At 38.4% G+C, this 24351-nt stretch overlaps 1 protein-coding gene across 1 annotated transcript in view; it reads left to right on the forward strand.

Moving 5' to 3' along the window:
* KIF26B (kinesin family member 26B) overlaps positions 1 to 24351 on the forward strand; it is a 295966-nt gene that overhangs the window by 103823 nt on the left and 167792 nt on the right. Inside the window, exon 4 of the mRNA XM_061365793.1 lies at positions 21155 to 21321. Coding sequence (XP_061221777.1) covers positions 21155 to 21321 — 167 coding nt within the window. The remainder of the gene's footprint in view (positions 1 to 21154; positions 21322 to 24351) is intronic.

Raw genomic sequence — 24351 nt, forward strand, 5'->3', positions numbered from 1 at the left:
CTGTGGACTATTAGAGGAGTGAGTTAATCCTGTATATTAGCAAAAGCCAGAAGATCACAATTAGTGAGGATTTGGAGTCTTGGTTTCCTCCCCTTTTCTGTAGCTTAAGGATTTTGTCCACATGTGAGACTAGTTTATTTTCTGAAATAATAGCTGAGCTGATTGCTTGCACCACTGAACAAAAGTATAAACTGAGATGAGGGGAGGTATTTTAACAGCAGGAAAATGATGTATATGGGATGAAGAGAGGGAGAAGACAAATGGATGTATCAGCATGAAATTGTCCCTTTGTTTGCCACACTGTAAATAAGATGGCACAGAGTCAGAGAGGTAAATGGTCAGCTTCTGTTTTATTTCATAGTTCAAGAACATAGAGCGTTGTTAAAAGACAGCCAATTAGGAAGTGAGAAGAGGAAATACACTTTTCATGCAATGTACAGTTCTGTGGAACTTACTGCTCTGAAACAGTATCGAGGCCAGGATTTTAAGAATATTCATAGAAGAATTATGTGTTTATGTGGGCAATAAAAATAATTCTTTCTGCTATTAGGATAAAAAAAAAGAGATAAACTTTCATATAGCATAAGGCTATTGGTGTCTTGTATCTTACAGAGCAGGCTTCCGTTAAATGCATCCAATATATGGCTAAGTATTTGAATTCCTGAAACTATTACTAAAGCTTTCCAGCACAAGTGTAACTGGTCTGACTGGAAGAAGGATACTGATGTACTTAGTCAGCTCTTAGACTTTTTGTCCCTCTGTTCTGAAAACGGCCCTTGAGCGGCAGCTGGAGAGAGAGCCTAGATTAGAGCCTGAACCTGGTGAAGGATAAACACCAGATGACTGGTGCTCTGTTTTGGATGAAGGCCTGTGATGAACAGATTAGTGAAGAGTTCTCTTCCAACAGTTTCAACAACATTGTCAGAGTTCATTGAAAAGTTGTGCACATTTCAGATTTTATTTGTTTTTAATTTTTTTCTCAAATATGTGAAGATTCACGGCTTTGAAAAAACTCTCTTGGGTTGAACCATTCATATGAGCAACATATTGATCTTTAACACTGCATAAAGATTCAGTCCTGTGGCTGATATTTCCTCCTGTATCTTGCTATTGTTCAACATCTGTTGCAAGAAGAGTGAAAATAGAAACGTACAGAACCAAGATTATATTCATTCTAAATGAGATCAGAGAGAGGGGATGACAAAAGAATCAGAAAACAAACTCTAGGTATTTCCTTTTTGATTCTCAAGGGGTACCACTCAAGAAACAAATCAGTGTATTGTCTCCGTAACGGAGACATCTGTTTCTCAAATGTTTTACAGAAATGGGACATAGAATCAAGATTAGATTTAGGAACATTGTCATAAATAAGTATTTTTTCTTCTTCTTGTAAAATCCTGTTCTAACCTTTGTTTTTGTTTGGAAAATATTTGAACATTTAAATATGACTAATTGTATAACTGGGCAAAAAATAAATTGACAAAAGCCTTTTTCCTTGATGCTATACTGTGCTTCAGGGAAGTAAAAAATACGTAACTAGAGGCTGATGTAACTCTGAAATGTGAGTCCACACAGCTATTATGTAAAACCAGTCTTTTAATTTCCCTAAAGTGTTTCTGAAATAGCTTCAGAAAGGGAGCATCGAATTCTCTGTTGGGACAGCTCTCTTTAATTCAGTGGATTTGAGTTACAGCAGTTGGCTTTCTGGGCTGCAAGCACGCACTGCTGGTTCATGTTAAGTTTTTGTCAACCAACAACCCCAAGTCTTTCTCTCAGGGCTGCTTTCAGTCCAGTCTCTACTCAGCCTGCATTTGTGCTTGGGAAGGTACTGATCCAGCCGCAAGACCTTGCACTTGGCCTTATTGAACTTCATGAAGTTTGCACTGGCTCACCTCTGTCAGTGTCCCTAGGCTGATTGTCCAGCAGCTTTTGAAATGTGCGCACCTATGCAGAATAAGGAAGGATTACATATATACAGGGGTGAGAGAAAGCCCCTCCAGCTAATAAAAATATTCTTTTACATCTACAAACTGCTCTGAGGAGAAGTTAAATTGTACTTCACCTTTCACCTAACCTCTCTAGCTGAATTCAGAACTGCCCCAAAGGTTGAAGGGGAAATCAAGGTAATGAACTCTCATCTTTCAAGGGATTGACTGGTGCTCATTGTGCTTAGTGTCACTAGCAAATCTCAGCAAGAACACCTGTAGCGTTTCGTTGTACAGGAGAAAAAGAGTCACCATCACTTACATGATTAAGGTATCTGAGGACTTAGTTTTTAATAAATCAAGAAAGTCTCACGTTTGACTGGTAGATGTGAATGTCAAGTGACTAAACTGCAACCAGTACAAATTAATAGTTGTATGGATGGAAGTGCAAGTGTTTCTGTTGTGACAGCTCTTTGAATCAAATACATGTATCTGTCATGCTTTACTTCAAATTGTCTGATATTTTTTTGAATTTGTGAAAGTGGCATATATATGTATTTATTAAATAGCTGGCTAAATTTATGCACGGGCTTTTGGCTAATGGTAAAGACAGAAAAAGAGTTAAAGGTTGGAACTATGCGTGATGAAATGACTTCTGCTTCCCTAACTTCACTGTGGCTGCACTGATCTAAAATGAGTGCAGCTTTGTGCCACAGGATAATTATAAAACACACCTGTGATGTAAATTCTGCAATTTCTTTACACCTTTTACTGCATTATCTATTATTTTGCAAGAACTCAAGGCTATTACTAAAAGTAGAGGTTAGGCCTAGTTTTGAAAAATATTTGTGTTTTAAAGCATGTAGATTGAGATTTTCTTTCCTTCAATAGACAGATATCTAATAGGGCTTATTACTGCTTTTCTTCTAGACAGGTTTTAGGCTCCTGGAGCTAGGCAGTATTACTGGATTCAAACACAGTTCATAAGCACAGTAATCTCTCTGTTTTATTCTTGTGTATTTTCTCAGTTACTTCAGTGCAACACAAGACGAAAAATTAACTAAATCGTAATTAAAGAAATTATATGGAACACATCAGAAGAAAATATGTAGCAATGAGATATCATCAGTTCTTAATTGATCAGTCTTTCTGATCCCTGAAGACTTTGTGTGAAGTTCTTTGCCAATGTGCACGAAGTAAAAGTGGATGTGATACGAATCTCAGTTGTGGCACACAGGCATATCATGGTAGTGATCACAGACAGGACTGGCACGGAAAATGTGCTCAGAAAGTTTTGTCTGCATTTGGACCAGCTTCTATGAAAGTGAAGAGTATTTTTATTTTATTTTATATTTTATTTAATATTTATTTTATTTTGTTTTGAGGTGCAGATGCTAAAAACAATTGAGTTGTTTTCAGGTGCTTTAGAGGGACAAATCTAGTTCTTATGTCACCAGCTTTTCATTGTTCTCTGCTCTAGTCAGTCATTAGAAGGGTCTTTGCCTCTGTAACCCTAAATGCCTAGAAATGCCATTTGCAGGCAGAATTTAGTAGTGATGCTGATCATTCTCTGAGGACTGTCTTGCACTTCAGAGCCTTTTATACATTGCCAGAGACCACCTTATTGAGATTTATTCCTACTTGCATAGAAGTAGGTGAAATGAGAACACCTGGCATGATGATACCTAGGTCTGTAGATCAAGGTTTCTGGGAAGGGGGCTTGAAAAAGGGGTCATTTGGTTACAGGATTTTTCCAGGCTTACTGATGTAGGTTTCTCTGCTTCCTTTTTCATTCACTGCTTAATTACTTTAATACTATATTGTGACCATTTGCTTCTTCTCCCTGCTCACTCAATGCTTTGTCTTTGAAGCAGGGATAGTTGGCACTGGTGCAAGGGGCTGTTAGTTCTAGGTCTTCTTGGCATTTCTTGGTATAATAAATATGAATAATAGAGCAGCATATTCCTCATATGTTTTCCAGTAAAGATGGTTCCAAGTGTGGCAGTGGAAGCTTATTATGGCTTTCCTTTTGAAAGTGAGAGCAGGAAGGCATCTCTTAGGTAAAAATGCTTGACAGAACTACTGGAAAATAACTGATTGTTCTTCAGTTTCCCATTTTATCTGCTGGACAATTTTATATCAATCATGAGAAAAAAAAAGATACTAACTATTGCTGCTATTTGAATTCATTAAATAGAAACACCTTTTTGTAATATCCATAGATGGTTTCACGGAAAGCCAAAGGACCTGTCAGTAGCCACAGCTTCTACTAGACCAAAAAAAAAGATTTGTGCTTAGGTGACTAGACAATTTGCTCCCAAGATTTTTTAAATGTTGTACAGACATGGAATGGGAAAAATGAAATTCTATGAGGAGGCATATCATATAAACTCAGCTGTAAATGGGCCGGAGCAGTAACTGTATGTTTTGCGTAAAGTCCAGTCCTCTAAAAGGACCCAAATTACTTTGAGTATCAAAACTAAACCTTGGCAATACATTTGAAGGAAAACCACTTTATTGTCCCATGCTTTATGTGTTTAGAAGCAGATGTACAGGAAAGTGGAAGGATATGCCAGAGACGGGTGGTATGCAGTTTGCGAAGAGTTGAGAAAATCTTCTGTTGCACTGAGGACAAAAAGGGCTATCTCGTAATTTCATTTGTGAAAGTTAGTTTTTTCTGTGACTGCCTGGAAGATTCAGTATCAGTGGATTATGAAACAGAGAAGTTGTGTTTGGAAGAACTTTGGAAGCAGAAGAGACTGACTAAAAATATCCTGCTGGTTGATTTCTTTTTAATCTTCAGATATGGCTTGAGCTGGAATTTTTGTCAACTGCACAAAGTTCATACACTTTACCATTTACAACAAGCTGCTACTGTGCTTTCTGAAAAGAAAAAACTTGAAAACAAGGGCTTTGCTTTAGAGGGATTCACTTGAAAGCATGCCTTTGGGAAAGAACAAGACTATAGAAGATTTAGACTGACTTCTGAAGTTTTTTAGATTTTAGCATCGTTGAAATGTGTTCTGTCAAAAAGCTTCTGAGTTCAGGATGTATCCTTCTTATTATTTACTCTGCTTTAAATCTTAATAAAAGTAGTTCCAGCAAAGACTAAAATCCTGTCATCCTTGTACAATACTCTGTTTCCACATAGGTACCTTCCATAATGCTGTTCTGCTGGAAGATTGGACTTTAAAACTGTAAATTTTTTCCCTTGAACTTTCATAATCATCCAATCCTGTTGATTAGGACTGCACCCTGTGTGAATGAAATCCACTCTCTGTAGGCGATACTGTGCAGGAATGGGTATTTAGGAGTTTCAGTCCTTTGGGTTGGTCACAGGGATAATGGCTAACCTGCACCTGGTTTACATGGTTTATGTCACTGTGGCTATCATGAGCAGGGCAACTTGGCGGTGGGAAGAATTTGGAGAATTATCCTGATTTTTTATTTTTTGTTTTTTGTTTAATGCATAATAGCAGTACTCTATTTCTGAATCCTGCCTGCCCCCCCCCCCCCCCGCATCCTTGATCTGGTTTCCTTATTTGTGCATCCATGTGTTTATGTATATACACACACAAATACATCTTTTTCTTCCACTTCATTTTCTCTAGGAAAAAGTCCTGTGCTGGTTTTCCGAAAGAAATTGCTGATAAAGTCAGGATAGATTCTGATCTGAAATCAAATTCACTTCACTGGTGACAGAGGATCATCAAGCTTTTTCCTTTTAGTGACTTAACTCCATTCTGCTGATACTAAGAAAATCAAAGAATGAGAGTACACCAAGTTCTGAAAGCTAACGTTGCAGAAAGAGGGAGTGTTTTATCCCCTCTTAAGAATAAACACTAAGCAGCAGTTCTGGAAGGGTTTTAGGCTTGGTTCTTTCTTATTCTGCATATAAAATAGTGCTCTGCATTTTGGAGCTAGTTCATGCTCATCTTGTGTTTCTAGTATAAATTACTGTGCAGGTTGACTTAGTAAATGCCTACATTATACCTGGTGAAGAGACACGAGACCTTTTTCTTCAGTTATGCAGATTACAACACTTCACTTCTACTGACCTGTAGTCAGTGATTCTTCTTTTGACACATAAGTATGGAGCAGAAAACTAGTCCGTGATGGTCTATTAAACAGAATAAAGACTTCAGTTCTAAAACTGATTTAAAAGTAACTTCTGAAACTTTTACGCTGTAGACCAGTAAACAGGTTGAATGGGAAAAATCCCAAACAACAAAAAAATCCAAAACATCATTTGCACAATTCATGTGCAAATAAAATTTTTCTGTGGAGTGCTGCAGTGAAGATAACCATGAGGCATTTATTGCAGTTCAGAATGGTTTACTAGAGTTTAGGCATCATTTTAGATGATGAGTATGTTTGCAGTTGTTATATTTGGACTTCATTAAATGCATTTAGTTAAATCTATTGTAAATCTGTTTTATTCCCAAGGGACCAGTTAATGTAATCTTGCTGTTTACTTATAAAAAATATCAACCAATAGTTCCTGCACTAATGTTAATCTCTGTTTATTTATAGACCCTAGTCAAGTGTATTGTGTCTGTTTAGTTTATTGTGCAGTGCTTCTTGGGGCAATGACTTTTTGTCTTTGTGTCCTGTGTAGAAGAAACTGTATATTCATTGTTGCTGGGTTAAAAATAAAAAAAAAAAAGAAGAAATACCTTTTGAAGGTTACTTAGGCTGACCTTTATAAAGAAATAAATGTAGCTATAAGACTTGACTGTATAATTTCATGCAATTTTCTTATGCTGATATTCTGTCTTAACCTTCTGGTTTTTGAGTTTCAAGATCTTTTAAGTTTTACAAGCAGTGTATTTTGTTTTTCTCTCCTGTCTCTTAGACTGCAAACAGGAAAAGTGATCAGGATGTGTAAAATTCAAGAATTAAAAATTAGCAAATTTTAGTGGCAAAAATCAGGAAACAATAAGCCAACAGGGAGTCAGAAGTTAGGAAAACAAGAAGGTCCTTAGATCATCTATAAATTACAAGTCTGAGACAAATGTACTACAGTGACAGGCAATAATTTAATGGAAGTGGAAGGACACACTGCATGTGTACTGTGAACAAATTTTTGCTGTGAAAGTATATACAAAGTGTACATATGAGTACAAAGTAAATAATTGGCAGTATGTACTTTGTGCAGTGTGTTCATAAATTAAACGCATTAGGTAGTAAGACAAGTAAGACTTTGCATATGACTGTCTTTCACAGCCTTTCTCCTAGACAGGAAATGGCTGATACGAAGTCATTAAAGCTGTACGGAGTCTAGCCTTGGTTTGATCAGAGTTCTGTTTTACTGGAAAATAATCCTTGATGTATCGAGTGGTTATTATTTGTCCACCCAAAATTCTCATGACAGGTTATACTGATGGACTTTGAAAGAATATTGTCTTTTGAGGAATGGTTGCCGTTTGTTAGTGCTGCACATTATGGATGCTCACTTGTTCCCTCTCCTGCCTTTTCAGAAGGAGCTGTAGAGCACAACCAGACTAGAACCAATGTCCCTTCCTCTCTAATTTTCACTTTTCAGAACTGTATGTTGAACACAGAACAATATGTGCATGTCTGTAGTTTATATCTTCCAAATTGATCACTGAATTACTTTTAATTTTTGTTTTATATCAGAGAAAAGTAAAGGAGCTATGTGTATTAGCACTGTCTAAGTTCACTGGTGATGAGAAAATATTGCTCTTGATCTGACCTTATTTAGCTGGTCAGTGGGATGGGGATTGGTATTAAGTAGTCTGTAAGTGAATGTGCACTAAATTTCAGCTGAGAATAGGCAGCCAGAATGCTGAAAGTTCTCAGTGTACAAGGATCGTAAGGGGAAATGTGGGAATGTGATCTTCATACTGTAAAGCTGTTACAGCAAAGACAGATTATGATACTGCAGACCAAAATGCAGGTTACATATACTGGGCAAAGATCACTGCGTGCACCTGAATTAAATGCTAAGTCAGCTTCAGCTAATGTAATGCTGATCTACAGCCTGGAAAACCATGCTTAGCTTGGATCTCTTCAAGACTTGCAGGTCAAAATGCCAATTGAAACAAGCAATTTTGATAGAAACACAATAGAAGTTGCAGCAAATGAGAGGAGGCTGAACATGATTAGTTTGGGAAATAACGTAGACTAGCAGTATGTGTAAAAACCAAGAACATGTGGTGCTGTAAAAGGAAGATCCACCCCATGTAGGAGAGTGCCAAAACAAGTCTGTAGACTGATGCTCACAAATTGACCTCCGTGCCACTGAAAGGAGATCAGAATAGAGAGAGGCCTAGCTCCTAAGAGTCACAATATGCACCAACAGAACTTAATTTGATATTCAGTTGAGGATGTGCTCCTCCTCTTTTTTGCTTTCATTAGCTGAGCCGGCAGTAAATCTAGAGCTAACAGAAGACAACATAGCATATCTTGGCACCTACTCAGCCTGTAGAATTTGCCACAGGCCTCCAAGTCAAATGCTTATAGCTGAGTGATTTTTATGACTGCTAATAACAGCTGTAGCTATGCAAACTAAGGTAATAAAGCAACAAAATTTATGCCCTGAGGCATTCACCTTCAAGGCCAGGAAGGAACTGTTTCTGTCTGGCTACTGGTCTCATTTGAAGGCTCTTCTAGCACCTTTTGAATTCTTTTCATGTATTCCTGTTAGAAATGACAGTTGTTGCTGTCATAAAATAATTTTAAAACCTCAGCAGGACATTTTTATTATTAACATGAAAGTAAGACAGGTGTTCATGTATTGTGACAGAGATTAGAAAGACCAACCTTGTTAAATTTATAGAGAGGTCACTCCTGCTGGTGTATAACTCCTGCAGAACTGCCTGGGTTTTTTTTTTCCCCTTTTTTCTTTATCAACTGCATACTGACTCCTCTGGAAACGAGACAATTTCATGGCAGCTCACATTAGCACTGGTAACTGTGAAATTAGCTATTGCCATGTCTCCATGTTGGTGCCATGAAAGAAGGAACACCTGCAAGGGGCTATTAATAGTAGGGAAAGAAAAGGGGAAGGCAGCTACACAAAGCCAAAGGGCAATGCAATTCAGCATGACTGTTACATTATGAGGTGGTGGATTAGGCTATGGTTTGTGCAATTCACTGCAAGGGTAGAAGTTTTCAGCATGGAATTTGAGGCTAAATGATGTTTCCCTGTGGGAGAAGGGGGACATGATATTGTTATGCTTTCTGACTTGACATGTTGGCTGGTGTCAAGATCTTGCAAGGTATTTGGATTGATGGTTTATGCTGTTGACTTCTGAAGTGAGTGTATCAACATCTCTGCCTGTGGGAATAAATTAAGAGTGTTTCCTAGGCAAATGTAAGTCTGAGTTCTGAGCCTTTTCCAGCTGAAATTGAGCCTCCTAAAAGCACTTTTCTTGCAATATCACTTTGTTGGTACTTCTCTTGTTTTCACTTCTACACATCTTCAGCTCATTTTTTTACCAAGTAATGGCCAGTCTCCCACATGTATGTTGGGCCCCACTGAACCCTTCTGAACATATAGTGTAACTTTTGAGCAGCTCTGCATTAAACCTTGCGTAATGGCTCCTGTCCTGGCTGTCCTAGCCTAAGCTAAGTTGTAGGACTTGGAGACATGATCAGCTTGATGAATTTTTGGCAAGCTTACTAATACATGGTAACTGTGAATGCATGTTCATAGTTTACAGCAAATTCAAGATAATTTGACTTTGATTCTCTGACTTAGCTCTAGAAAAGCAATTGTAAGAGAAATCATTATTACCTTGATTTGCCACAAGCTGCGTGGAGGCAGCTGTTATGACTCAGCACAGCAACTTTTTTTCTGTGCCTGAGCCCTTGTAACCTCATACAATGTCGGTTAGTCGACATTTGGCTCCTAGACAGGATTTCAAATGATGAGTTGAATGGTACACCTGAATATGTGTGATTTCAGTGGTTTTTAATTTCATTGTGAGCATGTAAGCTGATAACATTCTAAGAACTAATTTCATGCAGAAGACTGGATACTTTGCAGTTCTGAATATGTCCTGTGGAATTGAGCCCAAACAAAGGAAGCTGTTTGATGATTTCTTCTTCAGGAATGAGAAAGTTTGCTCTTTTAAGATGCGAGATCTTAACTGGAATGCAGGGAATACACTGGAAGATGAGTGGTAGCATTTGTTAAACTGAACTGAAAGAGAAGGGACACATCAGCTGAATGATTAGACACTAAGATCTGAGCACAGTGTTTCTTTAAAGCTTTCTTTAACCTGCTGCCTGCAAGTTTCAGTGGGTTTTCAGAATAGTACTTGGAGCCTCAGACCTGTCTTAAGAGATGCAAATTTAACAAATCATTCAGATGTGCACCTTAAGTTTTATTCCACTGGATCAGGATATACAAGACTCTCCTCAGAGTCCTTTCAGATGAAGAGTTGTTAATATTTCATTGAGACAGCAAAAGAGAAAGCTGTGTAAGCAGTATTAATAATCCTTGGTGTCAGAAGTTAACTTTTATTTGATAAGTATTTAAAAATGTACTTCTATGTGGAGATGGTTTAGGAAAGCCTATGGAAAAGTATGCTACAGAACAAATCTTCACACTTAGAATCTTTGATGAGTTGAGAAAGATTTCTTAGTTTCTCCCTCAAATTTCCTAGGCTTCTATATTTTTTGGTCCAAAACATGCTTGGCTTCTAAATGAGCTGACACTTGCCTCCAATCAGGTTTATTGTATTTGTGCAGAAGTTCATGTCTCTTGCAAGATTCCTCCCTTTATAGAGTAGTCTTTAGTCTGATGACTGATAGGTTTATGACCTAACATCCAGAGAAAACAATTTGTTTTATTGCGGTATCTGCCAGCACTAATACAATGAAAGCTTTGGCAGCAGTTTATAGGAAAGTTAACATTCTTTTTTTTTTTTTTTTTTTTTTTTTTTAATGGAGAAGTCACTGAAATGGTACTTGTTTCTAAATAGATTCAAGGCATTTGCTAGATCCTTGGGGGTCAAACCCAAGCACCTTTCCATGAGCAGTTGGGTAAGAGACCCCTCAGATGTGTACTGATCTTATCCCCCAAAAAGGTCAGATCTTGAGGCGATTTTGTGTAGGGGCTGAATTTTCATTATGTCACATTTTTGTACAAGAACCATTGCAGGAATCTGTAAGCCTGTCAGATTTTTTTTTCATACTGGAAATGAAGGTAGTTTTCTTTCCTCATCTTTTCATGGTTGAACTTGTCCATATGTCTTTTAAATAAAGACTAATGATCCAGTTCATACACCTACGTGTGGAAAAACTAATGGTGGCCAGTTCATACACCTACATGTGGAAAAACTAATGGTGGTTTTTATTGCTTACTCTCTTGGTAGCTATAGAAAGAGGTTGCTTTCTGGGTCAACAATGCCATTTAAGTTAAGCCCGCATGCTGACACACTCTGGTAGCTTAGGGCTGTTCTTGTCAACTGGCAAGTGAAAGGTCAGTGGCTTACAGATTGCTGTTTGTGATAGGGAAACAGCTACAGTAAGATTTGAACTTCTTATGATGGCTTGTTGCTGGCAGGTTAGTAACTGACTAGAGAAACTTAAGTTTGTTTTCATAACAAATATATTACTCCTTCATACAGTGAACTAGAGAGACTTGTACCTCAGCTTCAAAGTGCAGGCACTTCGTTTAGCTGCTTCCCCATGTGTACAGACAGAAATCAGGCATGCTCATCTTTCATAGGCTTCACACACTCGTCATTGCTGCGCCAGTTAGTTTGGCACAATTAGCCCAGCTGCTGAGGTCTTAAAATGTAGCTGATGCAACAAAGGGTTATAGTGTGGTTGAATCTGGATGTATGAAATCAACTTTAACTGAGTCGCACAAAAGTAAGGCCTTTTCTCTTGTAAAATGGTACTAATCTGATAGCAATGAAAAGTCATAGTAGAAAAAGATCCAGTTAATTTCCAGCTGCACAGCTTTATAACATAGCAACAAGATATACAGGCAATTTAGAGAATTCACAACTTTATAAAAGTAGGTTTAAAAAAACCCTGAAAGCTAAAGGCTGCCTGAGCTTTCCCACAGATTGCCATGTTGTTGTTGTCTTCTTGATGACAAAGCAAGCAGTTTTATTGTGTTGCTGCACCGTATCTTTTTGCATTGTTGAAATGCCTAGACACACAAAATTGAGACCAGAACCTCTCTTTGCTAGATGCTGTTCCTGTTTTTCATTTGGAGAATAAATAATGGAATATGCCAACTGGGAATCATAGAATGGTTTGGGTTGGAAGGGACCTTAAAGATCATACAGTTACAACCCCCTTGCCATGGGCAGGGACATCTTCCATGAGACAAGGTTGCTCATGGATTTTGTTAGTTCAGGAGGGCACTGGAAAACTAAGAAAAATTACTTCATTTCTAAGCCAAATGAAAATGAACCTAGGTACTTCACATCTGAGTGGTGGAGGTTGCTTGGGAATGTCCATCAACTTTTGTTTACTAAGCTATGGTCTGTATGGGAATTTGTTGATCAAGTAAATGAACCATTGTCATAGGCTTAATAGTGCAGAGTTCCTGTTTTATGACAAAGCTTTTGTTGTTGCCAGTGCTATTCTTACTTGGTTTTGAGGAAAGTGCGCTCAAGAATTAACTCAGGTTGTCAGGCAGCACTGTTATGCTGTATGGTTTTGGTTTTGTCTGGTTTGCTTTGCTTTTCAGTTCAAAAGCTATGGCACAATAGCACTGAGTGTATGCATGAAAGTAAGAGGGAGAATACTGGATGGCTGAAAGAATTGTCTTGTTATTTGCAATGTAAAATATAGCATAAATAAAAAAAACACTCTTTTGTAAGGTAGAACTCTTAGGAGGAAGAATCAGAGGAAAATGTCTTACAATATAGAAATCCACCATTATCTGGATGTCTGATCGGCTGTTGGGTCAGCCTTTAAGTAGCTGATCTTAAGAGATTCAGTGATTTTTTGTCAAATATTCCATTTAATGGCATTAGTTCTTGAGTGTGAAATGGAATGAACTGTTTCATAACAGCTTTGATGGGAGGATGTGCCCACATCTGGGCAACTGGAATTTCATCTGTGCTGAGGAGTGCACTATATCTGTGCTAAATAGTGTCTTCTTTTTAGAGGGACATGGGAGGTGCCTGCAACAGTCAAAGGTCATATTTCTTTTGGACAGCAGGAAGCTGGAGGTTGCAATTAAGCTCTGGGTGCTCTCATGATAACTAAGTGATGTTTAAGTAAAAGTAGTTTATGCTAAATACAGTCTAATTTGTGAAATACAAAGCATAAACATCATTCTTGCCATCCCAGAGATTTGCCTATTAAAACTCCTCACTCTTTCTAAGGTGTGCTGTTTTGTGTTTAGACACAAGTTATGTGCTGAGTCAGAATCCCACCTAGATGCTTGATGTTGTGCTGTTGCATCATCGATCGCTTGTGATTGACCCAGGAGATGACAGTCTTGTTCAGAATGTGTGGGTAAAGGTCTTCCCGAATCTTCGTTAGCAAAGTCAGGCCTTCCTCACAGGAGAAGGAGAACTCCTATCTTCACACCCGGGCTGATGGAGCTCGTCTGGCCTTGTATGGTCTTCCATCGAAGAGAAGGACACTCTTACAAAACCTACGACCTGAGGACTTTGCTGTCACCATCCTAGCTAGCTAGGCCGTGGCAGTTAAACCTCAGGTGTAAAGGGTGGGGCCAGTTCTGTGCAAGCTGCACTTCACCTAAAAAATCCACTGTGCAGGCTGGAAGGGCTTGCTCTCACCTGTCTGTATGGACGGGCGAGGGTCGAAATGGCAGGTGACAAGGTGCGTGGGAACCTGCAGATCCAACCTGGCATGCGGGAGGACCAGTACATGGGTAGCTTGAGATTACTCAGGAGATGACAGTCCTGGTTGGACACTCCCTGATTGCCTAAGCACCCTTTTCCAACCAGATTTGCATATCCCACATGCCCTTGGTCATCGCGCCTGTAGTAAGCGTGGTTAAAGCCCTTCCCAAATCTTCGCTCGCGAAGCCAAGTCATCATCCATCAGGTATGTTTACATCCAAGAAAGAGCCTGAATGCAGCAGACATTATGCATGTCTTTTTTCAGCCTGTTCCTCATAGAACATACTCTTTTGACACGAAAGGACTATCAGGAATTGCTGTCTTGCTCTTCTTCGCACTGTGTCTTTATCAGCAGTTGCACTGATCTGGAGCTATAGCAGCTTAGTATTCTGCTGTAAGAGAAAAAGGTCACAATCAAATGGCAAGATGCTATGAGACTATGCCAGTGCCCTTAGCTACAGGAACCTGCTACTGTTTCAAAATTATTTTTTCTAAAGGTGGATTTTTTTCCTGAACAGTTCCTTAAATGTCACCTGTGTTGTAGTGAGTGATTAGTGACAGATGCAGAGTATGTCCTTGGTACTCTGTGGTATATTAAAGATGATGGACTTATCAAATCCCTACCACTTTCAAGTTGCTCTCATTAAATGGTGTAATTGTTCCTTTTTGCTGTGGGAAGGATGCATTAAAATTAATTGATAGTTGTGTTGACAGCACAAGATTCCTCTTTCTCTCTACTCCTTCACCCCAAATCCCCCATTTCATAGAATCATAGAATCAGAATAGTTTGAGTTGGAAGGGACCTTCAAAGGTCAGTTTAATGGTGGCTAAGTAAATTTCTACCAGATTTACCTCAAAACATTTAAAGCTGTGTTTAACAACAATATCTGAAACCGACTCTTACGTATTTCCCATTCCTATTTTCACATTCTGAGCTCTCCCAACAACACTCTCAAATCATGAAAATGAAATATAGTAAATGTCAAATTATCCGCATTTCCAGGTTTTTTTTTGGTTTTTTTTTTTTTTTTGGCACTGAACACAGTGGATCCCAGCTGTCACCTTGTCCTTTGAATGCTATGATACATAAATTTATGCTGCACAAAGCTGAGTGCAGAACTTCCATGTTATGCAAAAGAGATGAAGTCAGTATTTCCAGAAGGGCTCAGATAAAATAGCTAGATCTACTACTTACTGATACATTAAAATGCTAAGAGATGCCTTCTCTATGTGCAGTAGAGCTCCAATACTTCCTTCATTAATCCAAGAAGTCTCTTCAGCAGAGACCACTGAGCTCCTGATCTGTTTTCTGATGCTGTTTGTTTCCCATAGGCAAGTTACTGTAATTCTGCTGAAATTTGTAGTGGCTGGGAAGCACTACAGCTTACTGAACACTTAAGTTATTTGTCTTGTCTGTATTCCACCATGCTGTCACATCAGATGTGAACTCCTATACATTAAAGGAAGTGAAAGATTTTTTTAATTTCAGTTTTCAAAACTAATTTGTAAATTGGAGTTCTTGTCTCAACCTGTAAGAATTGCTACAAGTAGGTCAAGCCCAGGAAAACCAGGGTCTCTTAGTGCTTGGGTGAAAATTGATGTTCTAGACATGTGTCAGAAGGACACGTGAATGATGTACAATGGGATGCCTCTCCCAGTTCTTGTTTCATCACTCCCATAAAGCTGAAACCAGGCTCCTTGAGCCAAACAGGATGAATAACTTTATCTTGTTATGACTGAAAGTAATCTGTGAAGAGTCAAAAAGAATTGGACAGAAGGTAAAAGATTATTATTTTAGAAAAGCCAGAACACCTTATTATGCGTAATGGAAAACTTGAAATTAAGCTGTTAGGCTTGTGTTATAAGCAGGTTTATAAGTATTTCTGATGTTTTTGGTGGCTAAAGCTTTGAGAAAAGTATCCTTTAAAGCTTCCCTCAGCTTACCTTTTAAAGGGGGTCTTCAAGAAGAACCTTTTTCTCTGTTAATGTAGACATTTGCTGTCTAAAATAAACCAGGAAGTAATTTCATCAGTGTTTACTGGGAGGAAAATTCAGAGCTGTTCTGAATCAAAAGTGGATTGCCAAAGAAGTCATTCATGAGTGTGTGTGTTTATGAAAGAGAGCTTTCTGCCTTAAGCAGCTTCTCGCTAGTGAGCTTCTCCCCTGAGATTAGGATCTCTGGACACTGAGGATTGCTTTATAGCAAATTTGAACACAGATTTGTACCTTGAATTTGGCTTCAGACATGGTTACATTTCATATATTTCTGTGTATCCAGTTCATTCATCAGTCATTGGCCAGATTTTGGGACTGCTCTTAAATGCTTCACTACATCCAGAGCAAAGGATGTTTCACATGTTTCAGAAATGCTAACTTCCATTTGTACAGTCATTTCAGTTGGGGTCCTCAGTTAGGAGCTTTAGAAACATTATTGAACTTGGCTTTAAAATACCCTTATGTAAATATAGTTAATCTCATACTGCATGATGGCAAATCTTATATGTAGAGTGACTCTTTAACTGGAATAGGAAGAGAATTTTGCCTGATTCACACCTGTGGTTTAGTTGCAGAGCCATCTTTTTCCTATGAAGTAAAGAATTTAAATCATGACTTATCACCAGCTCTTGCTATGTACTGTCAGAAAGCAGTGAAAGAGGAGCTTAATAGATGCCTTGCTTTTATGAGACAGGATAAAAAAAAGGGCCTTGGGAGGGATATCTGTCTTGTTCAGTGTGCACTTAAAGGGTTTTTATTGAGGCATGAAAGGTTGCATTGTTCCATGCTTTGTTTTTTTGTTGCTTTTCCAGGCAGTGATGAGCTGCCAACAATTCAATAAAGGAATTTCTCAAAGTATATCCTATTAACTGACCTTAAGCCTCATGTATATCCTATGTGGGTACTCACAGAAGAGAAGGGAAAATGAGTTGAGGAATTGATTCTTCTTTTCCCCTTAAATCCAGGAGAGTTACTACTCTCCTACTAGTAGTGACATTGAAGAGGCAGATCTACATGAACTGTATTTGCCAGGCATATGTTTTTGGAGGGGAAAAAAAGAAAAAATTTAAAAAGCCCAAATTTGTTAATGTTCAAAGTGTAACTTTCAACTGTGTCACTTAAACTGGGATGGGGAAAGAGAGAAATTCTCTAAAAGCTGTGGAAACCTCTGTTGTATTTTTATGCTTGATACATCCTGGTGCCATTTGTATGTGCAAATTTCAGCAACCAGTGTCAGAGGAGGAAGGGATAATTTAGTGCTGTGGTTGGAGGACAGAGTAAATGAGATGGTAAGATTACCTCCAAAGCCCACTCTTCAGTTTGGTATAATAGTTTAAATGATTTCTGTGCTCTCCAGTCTATGAAGCAAAAGAAATAAGTGTAATAGAACTGACTTGAATTCAGTAATCTCTGGATATATGAATAATCTCGACTTCTTTCTGCCCCCTACTTTATGTATATGTATTGAACTCTGGGAATAGATGAGCATTTAATAGTCAAATGTCTTGGGCATGTGTCTAGTAGGTACTCAGCCTGTGGATTGACCCAGGTGAACAAATTTGTATGGTATAAACAGTACTCTGATAAGTACTGGATGCAAAAAAGTGTCTCAGCCTGGCCCAGAATTTGGCACAGCACTGTCTTTTCCCTTCACCTCTGCTGGCTGCGTGACCAAAGGACAATTCCATAATCAAATATCAAGTTCTAGTTTGTTGTCCTATTCTTGCTTATATAGAAGATAGCAACAAAGTGACTTGAAGAACTTGTTCAAGCAAAGCCTGATGTTTTGTTTGATGTTACGAGTGCCGCAGTATCACAATGTACTTCTGTGTGCTTTTCTTTTACCTGTATAATAATATCAAGTGATGTTGCAGACATCCCAGATAAGTGATAGCAGAGTAGTTTGAAAGTTAGGGAAGTTTCATTGCTTCTGGAGAGAACAATCCCACATTACCAGACAAAGTAAACAACTGCTAAGACTGGAAACCATTTCTGGATTAGTTGGTCCTGGACTGTGGCTTAAGCAAGTTTTTTTTTTGTCGTAATTTGTCTGTATCTTGTGTTAGGTAAAATAAAGTGTGTTCCCATTTTGGTGTCCTTGTGATATGCTGCCAGCTAGGAAGTGTCCCTGCTGAGGCAAACAGTAAATCAGTGGAGCCTTAGAACAGACAGTATGTGCATTTGGAGATTTTGTTATGAGAGAGTCCACACTGAGAAATGGATTTTTGCCCAGGAGGTGTTCCAGCATGGGTAAGGAAAGCAGACATAGTGTTTTCCTGGAGCCCCACGATCAAGAGGGTGCTTAACAAGCCCAACATACCCTATTATGAATGTCCATCCACGGTTACTGGGAGGACCCTCCGATATGGCTGTTTACAGTGGAATGCTGCATTTCACAGATAATACATCAATATCAATGTCAACAGTAGCTTCCTGTTTTGTGCAACAAAGCAAGCTGTGTGAATGAGCAGGAGGGAGAGCTGCTGCCTCTCCAGCAGGCTCTGGTGGTCAGTACCATATGGATGTTTTTCAGCTTTCAATCTGAGCAGCTGACCATCCCTGTAATACTTGGACTGTTGTGCAGGACACATGACAAAATAGCAGTACTACTGAAAAGCCTGCATTTGTATAGAAACAATCCATTCTGCATCTATTTGTGGTATATGCAATTCCTAAAGTGAGAATTATTTATTTCTCTTTTCTCTCTGTCCTATGGATAGTGTGGTACTCCACAAATACAGAATCTCTATGTTTGGTTATGTCCAGTTTCTTCTTCAGTTCCTTTACATTTTATTATAAGAAAATTTGACCACCTAAATACAGGCTTTTTAAGATCTTCATCCCCATTTATTAAAAAGCATTAACATTCCATTTGCTAACTAAAATCTGTTTCTCTCTGAGTGCGTGGGGGAGAAATGGTTTATATTTATATCTTTCTAAATCTAAATCTAAAGGAATGTCTCTTTGTTGGTAAGTATTTGATTATTTTGAAGTGCTCTTACTTAAGAATTAGTTATGCAAAACCTCATGAACTCATTAAGCTTTAGGGAAAGCTTGAGAGTTATACCTTTCACGCAATGCGCACAATCAGTTTGAAGCCTTTTATTGCTCTGTTTGCTCTGTGCTCTTCACATTAATAGGACTTGTGGATATGGGTGTGGGTGACCTGAAAGTCTCTATAATCACACAAACTGTTCAGTTACTGCTTTTGTGCCCATGTTATGGTGGATATTTTCTGGATGTCCCAAACACTGAGACATGTTCATATCCTTTTCTGTTTTGCAGTCAGCTGAAATGCCTCAATCCCTGTCCCCCCCATCCCCATCTTGCAGCTTTAGGTGTTCTGCTGATGCCAATAGATGTGTGCTGCACTGGGTGTGGAAATTTGTATTTGGAGCTGCAAATTTTTATTTGGCAGGCGACAGGGAAGTTATAATTGCAACTGAGATTGCAGTTGAGAGAAGTCAACTCATCAACTTTTAAACTGCTGTCAGGTTGCCATGAAGTAAGTAGCACTTCCTGGTTATATTGTCAGCAATAACAATTAATGGTGATCTATCCCTGATTTCAGCTATGTGAATTGAATGGACTAAGACGAGGTTAGGTTTGTATGTGTACTCTGCCCTGAAGGGAGAGCCTCTTAACTGTCTGCTTAGCGGTTCCCAACATGGTAGATGATAAAATTCATCTCAGGCTAATTTGAGGGAATAGGGCAGAATCTTGTGCCAGTTCATTGCAAATCTAAATAGCTGAGTTAGTAAAAGTTACAGAAAATTGGAGGAGTTACTGTTTAGTGAATTCAAGTGTATTGGACGCCCCAAGTGGACATACATAGGTTAACAGAATACTGAAGAGCAAATGTCTGTTTGCCTGCATGCTGGAAATTTAGTGGGTGTCCTGGCAGCTAGCCTAAATTCCTGTTTAACCGTAGTACGAGATGATTTAAGTCCAGAATTTCAACTACAGTGTTCTGAAAGCAATGCTCTTTCAGTCAGTAAATTAGAAGGGCTCAGCATGTGACTAACATGGTAGGGGCGCTTTCAGCAGTTTTACTGGTTCCTCATGGAATAAACTGGCTAGTTTAGTGTTCCTGTTCTTGAAGTAGTATAGCTGATTGGCCTAAAATATATATATGTAAAATAAGAATAAATGCTTAGATTATCTTCTTAGCCATAGTAGAATGGGTAGCAGTTCTCTGTAAAATAAACAGAGATGGCTTGATAGTTGATCTAAAAAATGCTGCCATATCATGTCTTTTCCCCTCCTACATACAAATCACAGGTCCTCAACTTTGCCTTAATAACTGGAGTGTTTAACAGCTGAAATAAAGCAAGCCTAAGTGGAAAAATAACTACAGGATGATCTTGAGTACTTTCTTGGAATGCCTCACAAAGATATTCTGTTGTTAATGTGGTAACAAGGGTAGGCAGGAGAACTGAAATTGAACAGGTGAGAGACTGGTTCTTGCAAACCTTTTGCAGCAGAAAGGAAGCTATGCCTTCAATGCTTGCTAGCCATTATTTGGGAGGCTTCTTTTTAGGCATATATTGCAATTCCATGACATGTACAGGGGAAGAAAAGCTATTTGTGGTTGAAACGAAGGGAGGAAGAAAGGGAAGTTGCTAGGAATTGCATGAAGTACAGTAGGTGACATCACACCACTAAGTTTATGCAGCTGTGATAGTCAATAAGCTGAAAGCACAATTTTGAGGAGGTGTTTCAACAGGGCCAACCCAGCTTTCTGTAAAATCAATAAAGATATTTCAGTTAATCTGAGGAGAGTTGTGTCAAGTCTGGTTGAACTTCACTTCTCCCAGAAAATGAAAGGCTGATATGAGACTTCCTACCATGGGGAAAAATGTTAAATAGACCATCAGAAGAATGAAATCATAGGGTGCTTAAAACCTTATCAGAAAGCCAACGAAGGTGAGTGGTGATCCCAATTTTCCAGAGAGACGATAACTAGCCTGCGATCACACAGGATTCCTTCCTATGCTGCATGCTGGCTTTTCTGAAGAAAGGTCAACAAAAATGCTTTGCTATTTTACAAAGGCAAACTGATACATTTTTTTTCTCTGAAATAAAATAAAAATATCTTATACATTTCTAAGCTGTCTTGTACCCTGAGGTAAAACCAAGTAAGCATTATGGTTGACTCTTTCTTTTCCATATGAATGAAAAGCCATAGACATTAGTAACAGGATGAATTTATCCCACTAGTTTTAATGAAGGCAAGGTTAGAGCTGAACTAAAGTAGTGTAGATTAGCATGACAGAAGCAATAAACTTGTTCACAGAGCAGCAAAGATGTAGTGAATGAAGTGCCTCTCTTACTCCATATGCAACCCAGAGGCACCTTGGGATGAAGAGGGGTCAGCTAGTGAGCTCTAGATGATGACATTTTTGGTTTTTTTTCTGTCTTCAGATATCTCAGCTTATGACAGAGACTAGTCGAGAGGGCCTGACTGAAGCCGCGTTGAACCGCTACAATGCAGATAAACCTTCCTTGTACAGCTTCCCTGCTCCCCAGAGCACATATGTTGCCAGTGAAGTATCCACAGGCACCTCGGTGGCAGCATCATTTTTTGCCAGGTAAGAGAAATTTATCAGATTTTCCTTCTCTGGAAACATAATGTCTTTCAAAGGAGATGATTCTCTAGTGAAGACAGACTACAGCACGCATGTTAAAACATGGCTATAGGTCACAGAATTGCAGGAATTACTAGAATTGCCATGAAAATGTTGTTTAATCAACCTGTTTGCATTTGTCTGTAAGATGGGGATGATGCTTCTATCCTCTTCTGTAAGATCACTCTTAAATTCTTGATTTGGTTTCAAATGTGATTGCACTCACAGAATAATACCTGATTTAGTGATATTTTTAGGGGGGTGTATGCCTGAATGCGAATGGCCTATCCAAGTAATTTCCTCAGAGAAGCAATTCATTGCAGAGCTAACTAGAGGTGGATAGTTCTGTTTGGTGGGCAGCCTTCAGGTTTCTTTACTGAAGTTTACTTCTCTCTAGGGAAATTTTCAAGATTTCCACTTTCAAACTGAAAAGCTAAAGTTTCTGATGGCAGTTTCTGTCCCTGTCCTGCTGTTAACTGTAAACAGTGAGAGGCTGAGAGTGTAAACTCAGCCTCAGACCACTCTTTCTGTTGAATATTCAGCCACTGTTTCAAAAAAATTCGATGGGCTAAAGTTTCATTAAAAAAATCTTACGGTTGTCTATATTACTTTGTCAGCAAAAGTGGTTTGTGAAATCGGCACAGAAGCTAAGAAGTCAAATATCTGTTATCAACAAGGAAATATTTTTCTGCACAGAATTATGCTGTTTGCAGGACATAATCTTTTTAGCCCAGTTGAATCCTTACATAATTGACAAAGTTGAAATTATCCTTGTCTTCTAATGCTTTTCAATAATTAGGAGATTGACTTGGGAACAGTTGTGGAAGTAATGAAATAACAAGAGAATAAACTATTTTTACAGCACTTCCAGTCCAATTTAGTGAGAGATCTGAATTTCAAAACATGGAATGAACTTTTGACTGAATGCCTCAAGCATATTCAGATTAAGTTCCTACCCTTGAGAGAGCCAGCTATTAGAAATTCCACATGATTCTATTTTATTTTAAAGGTAACTGGAAAACTTGTAAAGGTGCTGGGCTCTGTAAATCTGGAAATATTTTCCTCTCCTGTTTTCCCCTCACAAACATAAGGACTGCATATGTTTAATGAGTGTCACACAAGTGAATCTTGTAAAGGTACGAAGAGTAGGATTTTAAAAGACCCAGTGAATACTGTTTGGGGCAGCTTTGCCATTTTTTTCTTTACCAGTGTGATGTTGAAATAGCAAATGTGAATAATGACTGTGGTCTTGATTTGCTGCAGGCAGTTCTGATTAAATTCGCTGAGGGTACTCATATGGTTATATCTAACTAGAGTGCATATTGGGATTAGCACATACCTTAGCATGAATTGATTTAAAAAGATGGCTTGACTCATTTCTTTTTCATTGTTTCAGTGTTTTGTGCTAAAGGAGATAATTTGCTCTTAGTACACTCTGCTTAAATATAGGAAACTAATTAAATTTATTAAAAATCCCTAGTGTAAATCACAGCATTTTAAGTAGAACTCTGTTAATTTCTAGCTGATGGTGTGAATTGTTAGGTATGCTTGGCACAGCAGAGTTCTCATGTTTAGGCTGTTTATTTTTAAACTGTATATAGCAAGACAAAAATGGCTGGTTTAGTTTGGGGTATTGCATAATTAGAATAACATCACTTACATAAGTCAGTTTTGTGTTGGACTTCAAGTTACATCATGTGCTGACAGTTCAAGCAGCAACTGCTTGACCTTTTAACAAGAAAATCTGCAACTTGTTTTCAAAAATGTGGGTTTTTCTTTAGTTTTTGTTTTGCCTGTTATGTGTCTATTTGCATTTTTGTAAAGTTGGGGTATGAAGTGTAAAAAACCTACGTGTGTGTACTATAAAATACAAAGTAGAAGGTAGTGGTTGTCATCTCATTAACATGGTGCGCTGTTTACAGCATTTGTACAGTCATTCATACCGGGTATATGAATTCTGAACTTTCGTTTTATCTGATTGTATGTGGCACATGGAGTGGTGACTACCAGCTACACCTGTTTTTTCTGAATGCGTGTCACATAATAATGTCAGCATGTAAGAAATTATTACACAGCCAGTGAAATTTGCTAATGTGAAGCTGAAATTGGAAGTAGAAAATATTCTTTTGAAATCTTAATAATATCCTACAGTATTTCATTCTACGTTCCCTAACAAGCAAAGCAAACCTCAGATGAGGCTCAGATATAAAAGTCATCCATCACCAGGAAAAAAACCCAATTAACTAAAATGCTAGAGTATGGAGGAAATGTCAAGGCATTCACGGGAACTTGTGGTTGTAATTACTTGAAAAACATCAGTAGTGGAATACTGGAAGCTCATAATTTTTCTGTTCTTGGGCACTGCTAATCCAACAGTGACACTTACTTGACTAGCCTACAGTTGGCACTGAGCCATGGAGAAGTGTCTGAAGGCCACACTGACAATCTTTTGAAAAGCGAGGAGACTTCTCAGTTGTCTCAATAGTTGACTGTTACGTTTCACAATCTATAGCTGGCAGACTTCCAAGTCAGCTAAAAGGGACACAGCTTTTGTGAATTGTCATTTGTCAGGATATTGCTGCAAGAGAACTTATGATATGTCAGGATCCCATGGGATGGACAGTATGTGAATGTTTTAAAGGATCAAACATTGAAAACTGTCCAAAGTGCTCTGCTGGTAGGCTTATGAATATTAGATGATACAGGTATGAATAATGTATTCCTAATGGTGATTCTGACACAGAAACCGAGTTCAATTGATTGTACTTTCAATGACAAGCACCAAATTTGCCTTTCTGTTCAGCGCTATCAATCATTTTTGTCTCGGATATCTGCCAGTCCATGCTAGTTTACCATCATCTTGCTTGCTACTGGTACACATTTGTGATAAAATGAATGCATGTAGTGAATGTGATGTAATGTGGTTATATTCTTTACACAAAAATAATCACTTGCAGAGCATTTTAGGTTTTTCACATTAGTTAGCATTTGCCT

This window comes from Neopsephotus bourkii, unplaced genomic scaffold (assembly GCF_033783945.1).
Source record: "Neopsephotus bourkii isolate Nb327-2 ecotype Australia unplaced genomic scaffold, CSIRO-AGI_Nbou_v1 NB_1292, whole genome shotgun sequence".
In the NCBI taxonomy this organism is placed as follows: domain Eukaryota; kingdom Metazoa; phylum Chordata; class Aves; order Psittaciformes; family Psittacidae; genus Neopsephotus; species Neopsephotus bourkii.